Source organism: Corvus cornix, chromosome 14, assembly GCF_000738735.6.
Source record: "Corvus cornix cornix isolate S_Up_H32 chromosome 14, ASM73873v5, whole genome shotgun sequence".
NCBI lineage: Eukaryota > Metazoa > Chordata > Aves > Passeriformes > Corvidae > Corvus > Corvus cornix.
Genome location: NC_046344.1, coordinates 9,489,722 through 9,508,876, shown reverse-complemented (window position 1 = coordinate 9,508,876; position 19,155 = coordinate 9,489,722). Strand labels below are relative to the sequence as shown.

The 19,155-nt window shown below is 40.0% G+C and overlaps 1 protein-coding gene across 3 annotated transcripts in view; it reads right to left on the bottom strand.

The window, feature by feature from the left end:
* The window catches only part of SHISA9 (shisa family member 9), a 179,835-nt gene that overhangs the window by 14,825 nt on the left and 145,855 nt on the right, over positions 1-19,155 (bottom strand). For all 3 annotated transcript variants that reach the window (XM_039560568.1, XM_039560567.1, XM_010392231.2), the window contains one exon: positions 6,064-6,219. In XM_039560568.1, coding sequence (XP_039416502.1) covers positions 6,064-6,219 — 156 coding nt within the window. The remainder of the gene's footprint in view (positions 1-6,063; positions 6,220-19,155) is intronic.

The following is a 19,155-nucleotide window of genomic DNA, read 5'->3' as shown; positions in this document are numbered from 1 at the left end:
TGATAAAACAGGAAAATATTTTGATCAAGACTCTCCAAGCATTTGATATTTACCTATGACAATGTGCCTGTAGGTAGTTGGGTAAATAACAGAGAAAATAATTAAATGATTTAGTGGAAGCAAGAAAAGGTCTTCTAATTTCATCTGCATGCACTGGGCAGGATGCAAAATTTGCTGGGTCTCATCATAAGAGTGAAATAAGTAATGCTTCACTTCCTGTGGCTGGGGAATGGGAAGGCTGAGGGAAGGTCCTGGCAGGGGGATTGGTAAAGCAAGCCTTGCTTCTGAGTGCTGCTTGGCTTTTCTCTTATGCCTGAAGAAGAAGCAAGGATAAAAATATGTAAAACTTCCTTAACAAATGAACACTCAAAAGCTTCAAATTCTCCAGCCATGCTGGGCTGGGTAAATAATAATAATAAAAAGATACCAAGCTTTTATGTCACACTTCCTTGAGCCAAATCTGTAGTTCCAGTGTTGAGTTGGGCAGATCACAGTTGAGCATTATTTATGACACAGCACATACCTCTGGATATGTGAAATCACTATCTGAATCACGCTCTGGATATTACAAGTGATACATTAATCTGTGCTTCCATGTCAGTTTTTCATGGTGTTAAATCTAGTGAGATACTCCCATGTCCCAGATTTTTTTTTTGATCCGTCTTTGTGTAATTGCTTATAGAAGAGGTAACTGAAAATTTCTTTAGTCTTTGAAAAGAAAGCACAAGTCCTTTTTAAGCCTTCCAAAGGAACATGAATATTTACTCCTCAGTGGAACAGTGTGGTTGGTATAGGAAAGTAAATTACTACAAACATATTGTGTCTAATAATTTTGTAGTTCTGCTTTTTCTAAAAGTGGGATGTATTCACCCTGTGAATGCATGGGTAGGCATGCTGTGTGTTTCCATTTTTCCAATTACAGTGTTACTTTCCAGGCCAGAGCACAGTGAACTACAGGGAATGGTGCAGTCTCATGGTGAGATAGGAATCAAATTCTTAGGAGGTCGTTGTGAAGTCACTTCTATTCTCAACAGACAGATCTTGTACCAGCAAAGAGTTACGGTCATTTCTATGGAAATTGAAGGGCTGAAGCTTAGGAGAAGGCAGCCACACATTTCCCATCAGACAGGAAGATGGTTCAAAGATAATAGCCCATGGCTAACCTTGGGGTGATTTTCCCCTTGGATCCTTCTGTGTGTGCAGAGGACACAGGACCAGGTCAGTTTTCTCATATGCTTCACCTTTCTGGGGGAGTTGTTGCCTGGTGCCTTGGCACACTTGTGGCCACACTCCTTTCTGCAGGGACCTAACCAGGGGATATTTATTCTCTGAGTGCCATATTTGCAGAATCTCACTTTGCAGTTTTGCAACTGCAAGCAGAGCTGGTTCACTGTCTAATGTTTCCTCTGGGATCAAAGAACTGTGCAGCTTCAAGAAATGCTGGGAGCTGTAGACTCAGAGATGTGGTGGTGGGTCTGCTGCCAATTATATCCTCCTAGCTCCACTATATCAAATCAATTAGATCTGATTTAATCCCACAGGAGACTAACAACTCCCAGCATAAGAGAAGGCTTTCTGGGTCTGTGTTTCAGGGAGGAATTCTGTCCATTGCATTTTTGTTTCTTTTTTTTGGCAATGTCCACTCAGTTCCTCAAATGTTTGTGTGTGTGAGAGAGAAGGGAAGAAGAAAGTTTATCGAAGAAATATAAAATCGTGTTAAACTGTAGAAAAATTAGAAATATTTTACTTGCATGTCTGTGCATGTCCCCAGCAGCTGAGTGATCGTTTTCCCAGTCCTCTGGGGATTTAGAAGCTGGGTTTGGGGGTATTTTTTAACTTCTGCAAGAAGGTCTAAAATTATTTAGTGACTTTGTGCTCCCTTAAACTCAGGAAAGAAAATTAACTGTTACTGAGCTGGGCTCATGGAACAGTGTGACTGAATAGGTAACTAATAACTCAGGGTAATGAGGCCAGTTGGAGCTCTAGGAAACTCTTAATCAACAGGATGAACTATAACCCTTCCACCTTAGCAGCGTGGAATTTGAAGTTGGATTGTTCATGCTTTCCAAATGAATGTCCAAATGATGTACATAAAAATTTGTGATGAGCTACCTTTGCATGTCCTGGGATTTGAATTTCATGAAGGTGTTCAGCTACAAGATCTCCATCCACTTGTAGCTTTAGGCATCTCAGTATTGTTAAGTGAGCAATAACCATTTAAGCATGGAGTAAAAACACGGTTGATGAACTGGAAATAAGAATAATTTATGCAGAAAAACCTCTTTCTGCACTTTTCACATAAATAATCAAATACTCCAAAAGCACTGAAGGAAACCAGGATCATGTCATCTCAGGTGACCAAAAAATTGAAATTTCTAAGCACTGGCTGTTTATTGCCACACAACATTCAATGGCCACACCTGCTGGGACTGGTCTTGGAGCTCATTAACCCTCAGATAGTATCAACTCAGATAGTATCTCACATTCTGAGATGGGAAAAATTTGGCATTGTTGAAAAGAGATTCTTGGCTTGAAAATGGAAAAATAATGGATGAACCGAGTGTACCTATTAGTAAGTCAGATCAATCAGCCAGGTAGGCTAGAAGGTAGATTTCTTATCTATTTGTTCAGGAAATATGTGTTTCCTATCTCGTTTCAAAGTGGTCTTCTGCCTTCTGCTGATTATTCCCTGGTCGTGTGTGTGCTAAGATAGAAGGAGAGTAAAATTCTAGTGCAGTGAAGAAAACAGTAAGCACATCTCAGCTCACTGGTGCTGTATTCCAAGCACTCATCTGAGAATTTAAATAGGCACAGAATGTCCTCACATCATTCAGAGATGGAAATGCCAGCAGGCAGTAAGGGGAAAAGGTGAATGTGGTCAGAAGCCATGGTCAGTACTTAAGGAATTCTGGAAGCTGCAACAAATAAAGGAATTCCTAACAAGAAATGAGGAAAACATCCTCTCCCATTGTGTGTAAAAGGGTTTGATTGTGCAGTTTGAGCTTGTTCAAGTAAAAATATTTAGCTTTTTAAATAAAATACATCCACAGCAACCTTTTCAACTTTCTTCTCCCCTGCAGTGCTGAATCAGACACTGCAATGCACACGTTGCAGTGCACACATGCATGAACAGTCCAATGTCCAACCACACTCTGCTAAGCACTGTCACATGGAGTATGAGGTGTAGCTTTAAAATTGCTTCCTAGGGATCAGCTTGGTCTCACTACCAAGGTATGGGTCATTCTCACTCAGCAGCACAACGCAAATTAATAGCAAGGGTACTTCTGTCTCTTGTTTTCACAAGCACTTGAATTTTTATTGAATTTAATGGAGAACCTGAACATGATCAAAACAGAGATTAATGTGTCTCACTGCTTTTCCATAAACTGAATTTTTACAGCAGACAGTCACTGAGGAATGAGTAGCTCACTTCTAAAATTAGCCAAATTTTTAGGACATCTGTAGTTCAGAAGAAAGCAGCTGTGTAGAAATTAATTTAATACTGCCTCTGGTAAAGCTTCACTTTTTCAGTTATCTAAACTTCTTACCACTTATGGCCACATTCTGATGAGGGATATTAATGTACCATAGCTACAGTTGCTACAAAGCACTGGAAATGCCTCTTCCTCCAAACCCTTATTAAAGAAAAAGGTTAAGCACAGTGGACTACACCTGAACAATGGGATCACGCAGAGTAAGGGGCACTTAAATGAATATGGTTTGCCTCAAATGCATGGAGAGATGTAGAACACATCCCTTATGAAGTTTCTGTTGTGGCAAATGAATACACCCCCAAGCCACTATCAATGAATGCAAAAGGAAATGGACTATACACACTCATTAACCGGCTATGGGGATCCATAAATACAAGTCTGAATGTTTTGCCCTGTGATTTGAGGTCAGGGTGAACTCAGTCTATATCTGGTTGTTCCAAAGATGTTGTCAGGTTAAATTTGTATTGGTGGGCTTGATGTAGGCCAGCTCCTGTTTCCTGTCAGAGCTCTCTGAAAGCCAGCATGATCCCTACAATGTGCAGTCTGGAGAGCTGCATGTCAGCGTGGTCACAGACCTGGGCCTGGCTGGTGTCATGGAAAAACCTCTTTGTGACCTTGGGATGTATTCAAGAGGTACTCTTGGGAGGAACCAGGGCCTTGAGAGTCTAAAGAGGGTTGAAAACCGAGTGTAATTTAGTTCTTGTTCTGTAAGTCCAGACAGAAGGTGTGAATGTGTAACAGTTTCAAAACCTCTCTTCTTTTCTGCTGAGAAGTTTGGATCACAATGCAGCACTTTTTCACTTTGTGAAAATTCACCTGCATCTAGAACTTGGTTAATGTGGTCTGAGACCAGTAGATCTGTAGGAGGAAAAAAGAGAAGGCATAGGAAGGATAGGGGAAAAGCATGGGAAGATGGTACAATCCACCTGGAAGAAAATGTCCCTGAAAGTTATGTTTGATTTAGTTTAAGATTCTGAGAGGCATTATACAACTTCTGGAGCTGAAGTGCACAATCATTCAAGGTTGATTTAACTGTATGGTTATAATCTAGCTGTTTTAAAAACTTGTACTCAGACACACAAGAAATACCTAAGTTCTAATTTAATAATTTTTTTGAAAGGTACATTCAGTGGCTCTTGGGCAGATGAGAAAAATTTCTTAGAGTGTTTCATCTCTCATTTTGTTATGGTTAAATACCTTTTAGCTTTGATGATTGGCTTGTCCTAAATTGACATCTGAAAAAGAAGCTCAATATCAGGGCATAAATCTGTCATAGTCACCACATCATTACACAGTAGCACCTTTTGAAGAAGGAATTATAAAGCTGCTTGGTATTCAAAACCCAGCAGAAACCTATTAACCCTTGTTTTTATAAACAGACTTAAAATGCCACTTGTAAGATACAAAACCAACAAGCTAAAGTAAAACTGAACTATTTGAGATGGGACTTTGATGTACACTTTGTTAGAGGTCTGGTATCCTGAAGTGCAGCTAAAGGAATGTCAGTTTGTGATGAAAGTTTTTTCTGGCATGGTGAATAGTCAATTCTTAGGTCAGAAAGCTCTTAGCTGTTCTGCTGTTTTTCTAGATAAGTATCTCTGTCGGGAAATAGGGAGTGTGGCATTACTCTAAATTTTTGGGGAAACTATGTCAACATCCATATGTCAAAGCTAAGCGAGGGTTAGTGGGAAGACCCCCAAGTTCTTAATGTATTATTGTCTAGAAGGGGCCTTTTGTCATCACAGGGGGTGCAGTAGGTATTTACAGTCCCTGAAAACTATTATAAGCTTAGACATTCAATATGAAAATTCTTTTGAATGTTTTACTACTGTCCTTTTCCCTCCCCATGACTGTTTCTTTGAGGATGTTCTCTCATTTACTTAATCAGGCACAGAAAATAGCCACCACTGGGATCTTTATTAGGAGTTTTATCATGCACTAATTGTTTGTAATCATAACATCTCAGAGCATTCTTCCAGTGACCTACTAATGTACATCTTGCAGGAAATATGAAAGCTCTTACTTCAGAACTGTGTGAGTGCCTTCTCTTTTTGGAAGTATTTAGCAGGTGATGTTTTTCTCTCTCATTTGTGTAGAAAGCTATGGGAAATAAACACCACAATCATATGTAGGCATATTATAGAATATCTCAGGTTAGAAGGGACCCAGAGGGACCATCAAGTCCAACCCTGCTCTTACAGGTTTGGGGCATAAAGAACTTGGGGCTGATCGCTGTGTACGATACAGGTGAAACTTGCTGAAAAATGACTTGCAGGGGCACAGCCTGGTTTTGTGTGCATGTATGAGATCACATCATATGATCACCAGTTCTTGCATGTAGTTTTCTTATCCCTTAATTGCACTCCTTGGCTTAATTTTCATTGTATTTTCAACTAACATGATATTCCATATTAAATTCTACCATGGGATATTCAATATGAAATTCTGTCATGAAATAGTCCAGATGAGCAAGACCTTGTTTTCAACTTGGAGGCAGAATGTCAGCTGCCAGTAGCAAGTGCAGCATGCTGAGCTAAAGGAGAAGTCACGCATCACGTTGCTTACTTACCCACTGCCTTTAGAGACGCGTACTTGTTGAGTTCTTTGCCTGGGGGCTGCTGCTCATATGGGTTTGTGATCTGTCCCAGGCTGGGATATGAATGTTGATGTGCCATCTGAGGAAGGAGGGGAGATGTTGGCATGACATTATTCATCTGTGGTGGATCTGTATTGAAGAAAATCATTAAGTAAAAAGTGAATTAGTCTTAAGGTTTTCACATCATTATTGAGTACAGATTAGACAGAATATATCCTGAGATTTAATGCAACAAAACAGTATTTACTGCAAAAGTGGGAGTTTGAGTACAGCAGACCTGTACTTCAAACAGTTAATGGCATGATTAAAAGCTGACAAGTGATTATAGCAACACACAATAACTTTTGTATAAAGAGATCTTTGAACTAAAAAATAGGTTTTCAAAACAATTGAACACTGACAATACTGAATTTGCTGCAGCACTAAGACACAAAGCAAAACACAGAGTTTGTTCCAAGTTAGACTGAATACAGGGCAGTAGAGTTGCTCTGTGCAGTAAAAGAGCCAGACTCATTTAAATTGGCTCAGGCTACTGCACATACACAGTTACATTGCTTTTAAAACCAGGAGCAGCTTGGTTATTTGCATGGCGTTATGTTGTATTCTGAAGATAAGCATCACAGTGAAAAATGTGCTTTTTTGCTTCATGACTATCAAAAGGTGATTTCTTCAAAGCACACACTTTGTCCTTCTGTTTTCTCCTCTTCCCTGGCGATGGGCATCATAACATCATACCAAGATAATGTTTTCTGTAGCAGACACATATAAAAACAGGAGCTAATCACTGCTTACATCCAGCTTTATGCCAGCACTCACCCTGTATCTTTTCTGAGATTTATTTGTTCCTTTATAGCAGAGAATACAGCCTGTATACTTTTCTCTCTAAGATTGTTTTTTTTAGTGTTCAATTCCAGCCTCTAAAACATTTGGTCATAATTGTATTCTGCACTCAATTTGCAACCCAAAATTTCAACAGATTTAAACATGATCAGTGTATCTTTTTTGCTGAGCCTTTCTCTAGGCTGTATATTGACATATTTGGAGCTGATTGGCAATTCTAGAACCTTCTGATGGCTTCTGCAATCACAGACAAGCACATGTTTCTCCTGCAATGAGACCATGGTGCTGTCTATGTGACAATACAGTAACTCCCACGGCGGCATCAAGCACAGCGTAGAGATCATGTAGACAGAAAGCTGGTCAGTTATGGGAAAGGCAATTTATTGTGATGGATTGATTGGACCATCCTTCAAGTGCCCACAGGATCTGGCAGGAGCCAAATATCCCTGCTGTTGGCCAGGATTTTAAGGGAATTGAGCCACCTGGCTTTCCACAGCTCATTAATAAGCAGGAGCTCTGAAGTCAGTTAACAGATTTCCTGCTGGGAGATAAAAGAAAACAAAGGTGTTTTTAAACTTTCTTCCCTCTCTCTGGCCTCTGCTGTTCACACTGGGGCTGCCTCAGCCTGTGCAGAGCTCTGCCCATCCCATACCCAAGGTGGGAGGGCACCTTGAGGCAGTGGGATAAAAACAGTACCAGTGCTATCATCTAATAACAGGATGATTCTTCTTGCTGTTACTGGTTCTTAACAAGGAAGAATTGAAAATGAGAAACTTTTCTGTTTCAGAATTCCTCAAAAACTATTGGAACACCTTTTGAATCTTTTTTAAAGTTCTAACTTGAAAGGGTAAGTTGGTTAAGTCACAATTTCACAGAAACAGTTGTTATTTTAAGGTATTTTTATTTTGTAGTAAATAAAAACTCTTAGTATGTTTTTGTTCAGCTTTAGTACTTGCATGTCTGAGGCAACTGAGTGACTCTTGGAGCAGGAGTTTCTGAAATCCTATACCATTCCCATTCCATCTCTAGAGCACAGCTGAGGAAAGCCTCTTACTAGAATGGTTTGAACCAGTGAATAGTTGACCAGTCTTTCTAAATCATCTATACTTTCCAAATATCTCTTGGCACCCTCACTGTGAGGCAAGTGTCAACCTTGTACCCCTACAGTCAATATTTTTTTTTGAGTAGAGCTAAATCAGTACCTTATGGATGCTACTATTATGAAGTTCCCTTGTGGCAATTCTCATTATTCAACCTGTCAAAACATCATGATTTCACTTTAATAAAAATATTATGAGCACCAGTATTGCCATGCTCACTGCTGAAATGACTTCCGGCCATGGAGACTTGTAAAACTAATGTAGATAAGGTGTATCTAACCAGGACTGTTTTCTGTATGTGTTTCTTACTTAGACATATCGGGTTTTTTCAGTCATTTCTTTAAACACCATGAAGAAAGTCACCCCAGGAATGTACTGGGGAAGATGAATTAGGTGAGCTTGGGCTCTGTCCAGGTGTTCAGTGACAGACTGTGTTCCTTCTCTGTTGCTGGGTTACTGATGGTGCTGGGGTTTGCTCCCTTGAATTTACAAAGATGTAAAGAAATACGTTTTCAATTTCTATATCTTCTTTGACTTCTCTCCTGTCTTGGTAAAAGCCCAGAACTCTTCTGAATTATGAATTTCAAGTGAATTAAAGACAGTCATTCTTACACTGCCACACAGACTAACACAGTGCCCCTCACTCAGAGCCAGATGCTTACACAAGACTAAGTCATCACATAGAAGATAGCTCAAATTACTCATTCAATTGGCCATTTGCACAAAGTAAATTAAGCAAAAGGCCACCTCTGGCAAAGTGCATTGAGCCATCTGAAGAATGATTCCTATTTATAAAGAGGCTCCCATTGGAATGAACTCCTAGGGCCTACAAGAGGTATCTCAGCTTGATATATACATCTGTCTAAATCTAAATCAAACTAAATTTGAGTTTAACTGGCCATTCCTGGTGAATGTTGCACACTGTGGTTCACAAGCTCACTAAAGTGTGTGATCTGATTCCTTATCTTTTTTTTCTAGGAAGTGAGCAAACAGGACACTTTTGTCATTTTCTCCCCATGCAGTTAACATGATGGGGGTAAATTCACCTGTATTTGGAAGCTCTTTAGGAAATGTTCATAATTGAAGCAGCAATGGTGCAATGTAAATTCTGCAGCAGTCTGGGCAATGGGCAGTGTCAGTCTAACCACTGCAGGAGCCCAGTAAGCTGTGAACAACAGGGAGGTTTTCAGCAGCACTGCCTACCTTGGGGCAATCCGCATTTGTAACTAAAAAAGGGATTGGCCTCAGCAGTGTCGTCTTATACTTAACACCACTTCAGTCTCAGCAATACTGACTAGGGATTCTTTCAGGAAATAAGACATTTGTCTACAACTACTTCACAAAGTGTTCATGTGAAATTTTAAAATTTTTTCCTAAAGTTAGAAAAAATATTAAGTGTTACATTTCAGGGAAGAAATAATAATCATTTGGATTCTTCAAAGTGTCCTGTGATACAAGGGATTGGTTTCGATTGGAAGAAAGTTTAACCAGAAAATCCATACCAGCTTTACCAGTGACCTCTCATGCCAAGTGAAATCCTTCATACTTAGAAACCAGATAGTCTGTGACTGGTATTTGCAAATAGCTGCTTCACTGAATGGGGACAACTTTAACCCGAAAGCTGTGACTGTGCTCAGAAATTATTTTTGGCAATGTGACACTGGTATTGTCCACCACAGTATTCCGTATAGCCAGCTGCACTGTGCCACTGCCAATTTATGTACTTATTTTTAAAAAGCAGAGAGTATGAACATCACAAAGACTCAAAAAACTGTTTGTGCCACAGCTTCTAGCATGAATAATCAGACCTGATTAGCAATGGTGCTATTGTAAAAAACCTGCAATATTCCCAACCTATCTTACTTTCTGCTGAAGTGAGGAAATGCGATGCCAGCCTGCTCCCTAACCTTCCGAGACTTTGGGGAGTTATTGTGGATGAAGTGTTTGTGGTTTGCTCTCTGTCTTCCTACTATCAGCCCAAAAGGAAGATTTTGAAATATGCTGGAGCTCATCACACACAAACTGGATGTCTGATGGGCAGAAAATGACAGGGGCAGGGAAAGAAGAACGAAGTTCTTCTTCAGTTTTTGACTGTAACTACCCTAAGACGTCTAGGTATAGAAAAGCTGCTGGGAGACACATGGAGAAGAAAATAAGGAGTGGGAGGAAGCTGCACCAAAACCAGTTTATAGCTAGAGAAAGTGGGGTTTATATCCCAGCCACTAACAGTGAGCCTTTAGAAATGACTGAGCCATTGGCTTCTGGTCTCATTCCCAGTAGCTGATGAAGATTGATCATTACCTTATCTTTTTACTACCTTGACCTATAACTCAGCCTATGCAATTGAAGCTGTTACAGTTAACTGTTTACTGCATTTTTCAAATGAAAATGTTTTTTGGGAGTGTTTCCACACCTCTGATTGCAAATTTTGGCGTTAGTGTGAATCACATGACACTAGTGTTAGAGGTCACTGTAATTATTCTGCACTCTGTCCAATTAAGATGGTGTTATATCTGATTTATGCACTTCATTCAGGAACCAAGCAATGGGCATATCAGCAATTATTAAATACAAATAAGAACTCAATGTAAAACACACGACACCAACCATAGTCCCATGTACAAACAGGGTAAGATAAGGCAAAAGCCTCAAAGCTGACTGGTTTGATTTCTGCTTTCTACTTTTTATAGAATACACTGTGTATTCACCTAGTTCGATTAATCTTTTCAAGAAGCTGCCAGAGCTATGGGAGGCTCAGGGTTAGAGGAAAGGCTGTGAGGAGGCTGCAGCAGTAATGAGCTTGTTCACTGCTTCAGAGCCAAGAGCCTGCCATGGGCATCCCTTGAGCTCAGCCACTTCCCTCCTCCTCTTCAGCCACGGGAGAGTGAAACCCGCTCTGCAGAGTGGCCTGGGGATTCATTCCTTTCTGTACAATGAAGTCAATGATTCAGTGCTTGAAGACAGGGAAAATGAACAAACTCCATAGGCGCAGAATGGAATCTATTAGGAAATGAGTGGTTACAGGCATTAGGAAAAGCACAAATGAGACAGGCAATGCAGTAACAAAACAGGAGAGGGTGGGGGGAGGCCAGGAAAGCAGAATGAGATTTTGCTATAAAAGCCACCTGCAGACAGACATACAAAAGAAATGAGAGCAAGACAGACAAAAGAAGTCTGGGAAGTCAAAGGGGGAAAAAAGAGAAAATTCAGAGCAAAATATAATAATAGCTGAGCATTTTCAGATACTCAGGAGAAAAAGATATGCCCTGAACTAACTAAAATTGAAAATAACAGCTATGAAAACAGGAGAGATCTGAGTGATTAGAGAGTATCAGTGTAAAATTGTTCCCATCCCATCCAAAACTACACTGACACAAGATGCATATTTACTTCTTTGTTCTTGAGTGTAAATTACTTAATTATCAGACAAGCTCAACCAGCATTGTGAATCCATACTCATGTTCGCACAAGCCTCACCAAGAGAAGCTGCAGGGACTGTTTCTGAAAAATCCCACATATGATGGAGACTGTAGGATTTCAACAACTTGGCTATGGCTGTAAAGTAATTCTTTTCAGTTTCTTCCTGGATAATAAGACTGTTCTCCATTCAGGACTGAGGACTGAGCCTCCTGTTGGGGTCACACTCAAACCTTTGCCCTGTGTATTTGTTCTTGCCTCTCTGTAGGTTATCACACTGCAGTTGAACTGACCCTCATGGAGATTTTGTGTTTGGGCATGTTCTTACACCTTTATAACTTGAGTTTTTTGTGTCTTTGTAGGTATTGTGATGCAGTTGCCCTTGTCTTTATTTACATTCTTTACCCCTTCCTTCAGATTTGCATTAAATGTTGTATTTTAAAGGACATTCTTATTCACACCCAGCGCATACAGGGGCTTGTTCTGCAGAAGCTGGTGCATCAAAATCAGCACCATGAGACAGTGCCATGTTCGTGCACATACAGACACACCTGACATGTGTGGTCACTGCAGCTGAACAGCCACTCTCTGCCCATGCCAAATGTGTGACATGAGGGTGCAGGAGCCCTGGTGGTACTGACATGCAAAATAGTCCATGAGAGCTGTGTGCTTATCCCTTACTCTAGGGGTTATTCCCAGAAACAGCAAAACAGGTTATGCCCCAAAACTTAGAAACCTGAACCTTTTTGTTTGCATTTGCTGTTATAAATATCCATGGCCTTATTTTCCCCATAGCTGAGAAATGGTATTTCAGCTCTTATCAAATTAACGGCATTCTGCTGCAACATTTTCCACAGTCTAGTATAAGTCCTAAACTGAAAATTGTTCCTCTTATCTAATCTTAATTTCTCTGCCTTGCAATTTAACAGATTTTGTATTTTTGCAAGACCAGATGCTTGCAATCCGACTTCTTTATCATTCATTGTTGTAAATACTTTTTTACCACTTTTCAAATATTTTTCTCTTCTCTGAAATAATAATTTCACTCCTTTCAATCCTTCCAATCTTTGACCATTACTGCTGCCTTTTCTCAACACTTGTAGCTTTGCAATGCAACTTCTGGGATGAGGTTCTATACTCAGTAATGCACAGAGCTGTGTTGTTCTGTATATAATGCTGTTGTAAGTCATCTCTATATCTTTGTCCCTTATATCTGCAGACTTTTTTGTTTTCTCACCAATGATGCACAAGTCATGTGAGTAGTTGCCTTGGCCCTAAATGTGATAGCTCTGAGACAATACATATTTTTCATGACAATTTATGCTAGTCAGTGATCTGTTCTGTCTCTGCACCATATCACAAAAACATCCTTATAACACAGACAACCTACCCATCTAATCACAATCACAGAAAAGATCTGAGATGAGTGGGATGGCATTTCATCCAGCAAAAAAAAAAAAAGTTTCTATTTAATGGAAGTGACAGTCGACACTGTAAACACATGTCATCAAAATCCTGTCTTATGCCTTTTGCTGTCCTAGCAAGTCATTGTAGGAATCAGTCCCATGCTACATGCTGGGGTTCTCTGTGCTGCCACTGAGTGTGGGAGTCTCTCAGCACACTGACCTCTGATGCTTCATCTTTTATATTCATTTCCTGCACAGCTAACCTCTTGCTCTGCTGCCGTCTCCCATGATAAAGGTTGTGCGGTCTTTCACAGACAGATAACCTCAGTGGATCTCTGAGGATGAGCTTTCCTTCCTAGTGCAGAAGATGCAGGAACATCTCCCATTACACAGGCAGAGTGGAGGCACTGAATTCCCTCTGGCCCCGTGGTTCTGGGGCTGTGCTGACAGCTCAGAGCACAGGCAAGTGGAGGACACCCATTCCTGCTGTGAGTGGCTATGCACCAGCAGGGTGCACAGTGCTCATTGACACCAAGGATAGACAGGATGGCAGCTCTTGGCACCTGGCTGATCTCCTTTGAGACACTGATGAACAAGGTTATTGTGGGTGCAGTCTTCATAAGAAAGAATTATGGTAGGGAGATTTATGAGCTGATATTCAGAGACAGTGTCTTTCATCTGGACATGGGAAAGGAGGTCAAGGGGCCAGGTCATAAAATCCATGCTGCTGTGCCTTTGGTGCTTATCTTAGTAGGAGCTGATTTTCCTCTGGCAGGAGACTGAAGTCCAGAGACATATCAGTGAGCTGTGTAGTGACGGTGCTGCTGCTGCTCAAACCATGCCCCATGCCTGTTTTTAAATGTCAAAATTCCCAAGTTTCCTTCCAGTGCAGTGGAATTCTCTGCTGCTGGCAGGTGAAGGCAATGCTATCTACACACACTCAAAACCAGATGGACTCTTCATTAGGAACACTTTTATCTGAAGATGAGCACAGCACTAATTTTACAATACAAATCCTCCCTCTTCCACCCCTTTAATTTTCTATCTACATCCTTCAGGCACTTACCTATGTGAAAGTCAGAGACTGTATTTCTTTTAATAATGATATAAGGGGTGGGTGAATGGGTGGAGTCAAAACATAAGAGAAGGAAAAACAAAAGCAATGTGGCCAAAGAGGTATGAGACTCCATTGCTATCTGTGTCCAGTCAGGAAGAACTCTCAGTGGTCCTCTAAATGGGCCTTTTTCTTACTGAATGTGCTCTATCACTTTATGTTTAAATCCATGGGAATTATATATGTATATATATACATATATAAGAATCTTATGCCTCTGAGCTCTTCTGAACTCTTCGTGACAGCTTGCAAATGAAGAAAGAGACAACTGCATCTTTGTAAGTTAAAATCAAGACCTGTAGACTGAAGCTTCCCACAGTCTTGTAGATGAAGTCTCTGATGCTGTAAGGTGCTGAATTCTCTATGGTCACAGGGATTTAGGAGATGGGGCCTTCATCATATTTCAGGTTTGGGCTCCTTGTGTCTAGTTAGGTTCCAAGTGTGTAGGAGCAGAGTTCTGTGCAATCAGTTGGCTGTTTTACTGCCATCCAAGGAGGGTGGGAGTGGAATATCACTGGCCTTGTGACTAAACTGGCTGGAAGCTTCTCTCTTCTGCTTTTCATTTCCCTTGGGCTTCATGCTGTGCCATCACACTCGCATTCTTGTAATAATTTTTGGGCTCTTGCTTTGAATAAGAGCTGCAGTCTGAGGTTGGTTTTCCATGTAGACTTTTATTATGTGACACCCGATCTCCTTTTATGAAGGTTATTTTTATGTCCTCTGGAGGTTTGCTTTTCCATCATAATTACTCACAACCTGACAGACTTATAATCCTCTGATAGGATTTGTGACATTGTAATCTTCTCTACAGCTACCCATTGTGGCTTCACAAACAGAGGATTATAACGTCTAAGAAGGCAATAAGCAGATGAACTCCAGAGATATCAGGACCCTGCTTTCATATCAATTTCCAGTGGTTGAGTTGTGGGAGGGCAGGGAGCAGTGCTGTGTTCTCACTCCTGCCCACGTTTCTGGTTTTCTTCTTCTTCTTTTGCCTCAAGTAGCAGAGTTGAGACATTAATTAAACCCACCAGTTATACACACTTTGAGCACTGCAAATATCCTTAGTTATGCAAATTAAGAGAAGATAAATTCAGCAAATTTGGCTTACACAACAGAATTTTTTTTTTCCCCAGAAGAATGTCCTTTATACTTTCCCATAAGGTAGCAGTTGTTTTACAAATCAACCACTCCTGTAACTTTCCCCAGAAACAGTCTGCTGAGATGTACTAACTAGTTCAAATCCATTGTTTTGACTTCTTTTTCTTTCAATTAAATGACTTTCTTTGCAGCAATTAATATACTTTTACACAATGGGAATATGCCTTTGTAATGTTACTCTAAATATTTGTAAGCCTTGTTTATAGTTTTCTTTCACTGCAATGGTTTGAATACATTAAAAATTGCCTTGTTTCAGGCATCCCGTTAATTTGTCTATTAGCTACCCATATACCACGTACTAACAGTTTAGAAGGAAAAAACCGGACAGAATAAAATTACAGAAGCCAACTTCATGCCTTTGTTATTTACTGTTATGTCTGAGCAGTAAGTCAGCAGTCCCTCACCTGTAGCTTGTGGGTAACAAATTCCCTGCAGGATTCTCACATCACTCAAGGGCAAAGGCAATTAAGAGCAAGACTTAAGGCAGAGAGAGAGAGTTAAAATTGGGAGGAAGTTGCTCACTGTTGTTTCTATTCAGCCAGCAAAGGTTGGAGGACAATTCTCTAGTGAATTGTCTGGTTAACATGAGGCTTAAGAAATACTTTGCTTCAATATTTATCTCACCTGAAGCACATCCCAGTGGCATCTTCTGTCCTGACATACCTGGCCCAGCAATGGGTATGTGTGTGCTTTTTATTTTCTGACATGATCTGATTTATTCTTTTAGAGTCTGTCTAAAGAGGAAATTATATCAGGGACTACAGTGAAGCTGTAACATCCAGTTATGGATCTGTCCTTTCCCAACATGCATACACAAGTCTTGTTAATGTCAGGTTGTTAGTCTGTGCCAAGCAATCAAAAGCTCAGAGAAAGAAGATAGAAGATCAGGGAAGAATTAGAGTTCTGTTCTCAGATAAACAGTCCTAATTTGTTACCTTTTAAAACAGCAGAGAACAAAATTTATTGCTTATGAAGTAGGTTGCATGTTCTCCTGTTGCACAGACTCACAGGAAATACAAATGACTGGCTTTTCAAAGGATGATGACTATTCCTTGTGCTGCAGCATTTTATGTATTTTGAACTCTCGGCGCCACAAAATAAATGTTTCAATTCTTCTCACATAAAATGATTAGAGGTTTCAGAAATCCACCCTTTCTGAACACATCTTTCTTGAGGTTTGGCATCTCATGTCTTCTCATATGTCTCATATCTTGCAGGATGTCAACTTAATTATGCCCCCTAATATGCAATTTCTTCTCTGGCATCAGCAGTGTTGTTGATCCATTTTTGCCTTCAATCCCCTAAAGCCCAGAAATCCTTTTATGCCAGACTGCTCTTCACAATGATTGTTCTTAAACACAGAACCTTGTGTCTCATTTAATAGGCATGTATCTTGTTTTTCACTCCACATTTCAGCTTTTTACAATCTTTTGAATTCTAATTCTGTCCTCCAAAACCTTTGAAACACCTTCCAGCTTGATGATGTTCACAAATTTAATAAGTTTATGTACACTGTCCCATTGTCCATCTCATTACTGAAAATACTGGAGGCAGAATAAATCACTACAGAACTCTGTTCACTGCATCCTTCCATTAAAAAATAGGAATCATTTGGGATTATTCTCTGAAAGCAGTTTTCAGACAATTTTGCACCAACCTTTTAGAAACAGCTTCTGAAGGCCTATTAAAAAATCAGAATTTTTTACATCTACAGCATTCCCCCATTCAACGCCTGTTACATTGACATGAAAGGGAATTGCTCAGGTTAAGCTCCATTTGTTCCTGAGAAATCTGCATTAGTGGTTATTCATGACCATTTCTATTCCTTTCTCCCTTCCTTTCCCTTGTTCCTTAATTCATGAATTAAATGAATAGTAAATGATTTTCATTGTGTTCTGTTCTAAGGCTCGACAGCACACCTTGGTTTTGAGTGCTTTACAGAATTTCATCCACTGGGTGAATTCTCAGAGATGGCACGTGGAAGGCCCAAGTCCTTTTCCCAGTGTGCAGATGAATCTTTCTGGGCCATCAAACAGAAACAGAATATAACTTTTCCAAGTGCTCTTCAAACCTGCCCCTTTTTTCCTCAGGTGTGACCCCTTCTCTGTTTTCTGATGTTGTTTTTTGTTAGTTTCTTGAAATTGGCGCTTTTTTTTTTTGTGAATAGTGATGTCCTGTCTTCCAAAAGGGACAATTTGATTCTTTGAATATTTAGATGTTAACTTCTAATAGCTAAAAATAAATAAACTTTTTTAAAGTAGTATTTTGGAGCCCCATGTATGGTCGTCTTTTAATCGACCCCTTATCTAAGCAGGCATTTATACGAGCCACAGTAATTTGGATTGGCCCTTTATGTAGAATAATATCCTAACATTTAGCTGCTTAGTTATGATGTGTTCCACATTGTTATTGCAATAATTTCTAGAGCTGAATTATTTTCTATTTCCATCATGTTATCTTATTCAAATATATGCACAAGAGTTTCAGGGGAAAATAATTAGGCGAGACAGCATCAGACAAATAACTCCTTTGGAAAAGAAAATTCAGTCCTTGGTGGGGGAATGGTGTATTCCTAACATCTGTCTGAGATTTAGCCCATCTCATTTGCTTTTGGCCACTGAGGTGAATCTTCAAATCTAATACTGCAAGCAAAGCAGACCGGGTGTATCCTATGTGAGTAAATACAGAGCTGATCCGTGTCCATCTCCTGTTTTTTAAAGTAAATCACTTCCAACCCTATGGCAGTGGAATGTCTTATCAAGGCACCTTGTGGAGACGTGTCTGACTCAAAGTCACATCTCCTGTTTCCAGAACCTGACACTGTCCCACTGACTCAGCTCAGGCAATGCAGGAGGCTCCCCAGTCCCTCCAGGCCAGCGGTGGTGCTGGGGGTGCAGGAGGTCAGCTCAGAGCTCCCTGGTGGTGCTGGGGGGGTGCAGGTGGTCAGCTCAGAGCTCCTGCTGGGAACTCACCACACACCAGTTCCTTGGCTGTAACACTCTCATTTACTCACAGATGTTTCCTAGTGTAGCCACTGATGACATTTCAGCAAGAGGTAAAATAACTGTTTCATGCTTAGGCACTGGCGACAAGGAGTAATAGAAAATGAAGAAACAGGTTTTAAAATACATTTTCCCTTTTGCACCTTAAATTGTGGATTTCAGAACCTATCCTGAGGAAGAGGGAACAAATACCTGTCTGTTTTCCCCCTTGGAATTACCACCCAGGCATCTACTAGGGGAGGGGACTAACTTTATTTTTTTTACTTGATTTTGCATTGCAATTTTTAAAGGAAATTAAGATCATATTAAAAGATACCGTTTAATTTTATTATTATAAATAATCTTAGGGATCATTCAAACATATAATAAGTGACTTCAGCCTTCAGATTATTTGATTTTCTCTACTGATGATGTACATATCCTTTTGAAGGAAGTGCCAAGTAGGTAGGAGAAAGGAGAAAAAGGAGGACAGAAAATCTTTCCATAATTAGGACACAGGCAATCCTGTATCAACGGGAACTTTATATTCCTATTTAACATTTCAGTAATGATCTCATTTTATTTTGAACTTGCAGACTTAAAAGACAACTGTGAGAGCTGCTGCCTCACTCCCCATGTTATTTTAGGAACCTCTTACATGTAATTTCTGTGATCAATAACGTCCCTGCACACACCCTGATGTGCAGCAAAAAGATGGCCTAGTTCTATTTTTGCATTTTAATGGCTTTTTGCAGAGTGACACCTCTACTCTTAAAGAACAATGATGAATATATGTCTCAATAAATGAGAAAATCTTACTGCTTTGGAGAAGCAAATTTCAGCAGCTTTTTAAAGACTTCCCCCACCTGAACAGAGGTTGAAACTGTCCACCTAATTGCAATCTTTTTGCCAAAATGCAAATATTTTCTTCTAAGTAGCCTTTACTGGAAACAGCTATCAAAATAACTGCAGTAGTCCAGACACAGGTCCCTGTTCCTCTGGGAATGAGGCTTAATGGGCTACATTATCATGGGCATGTTGCATAG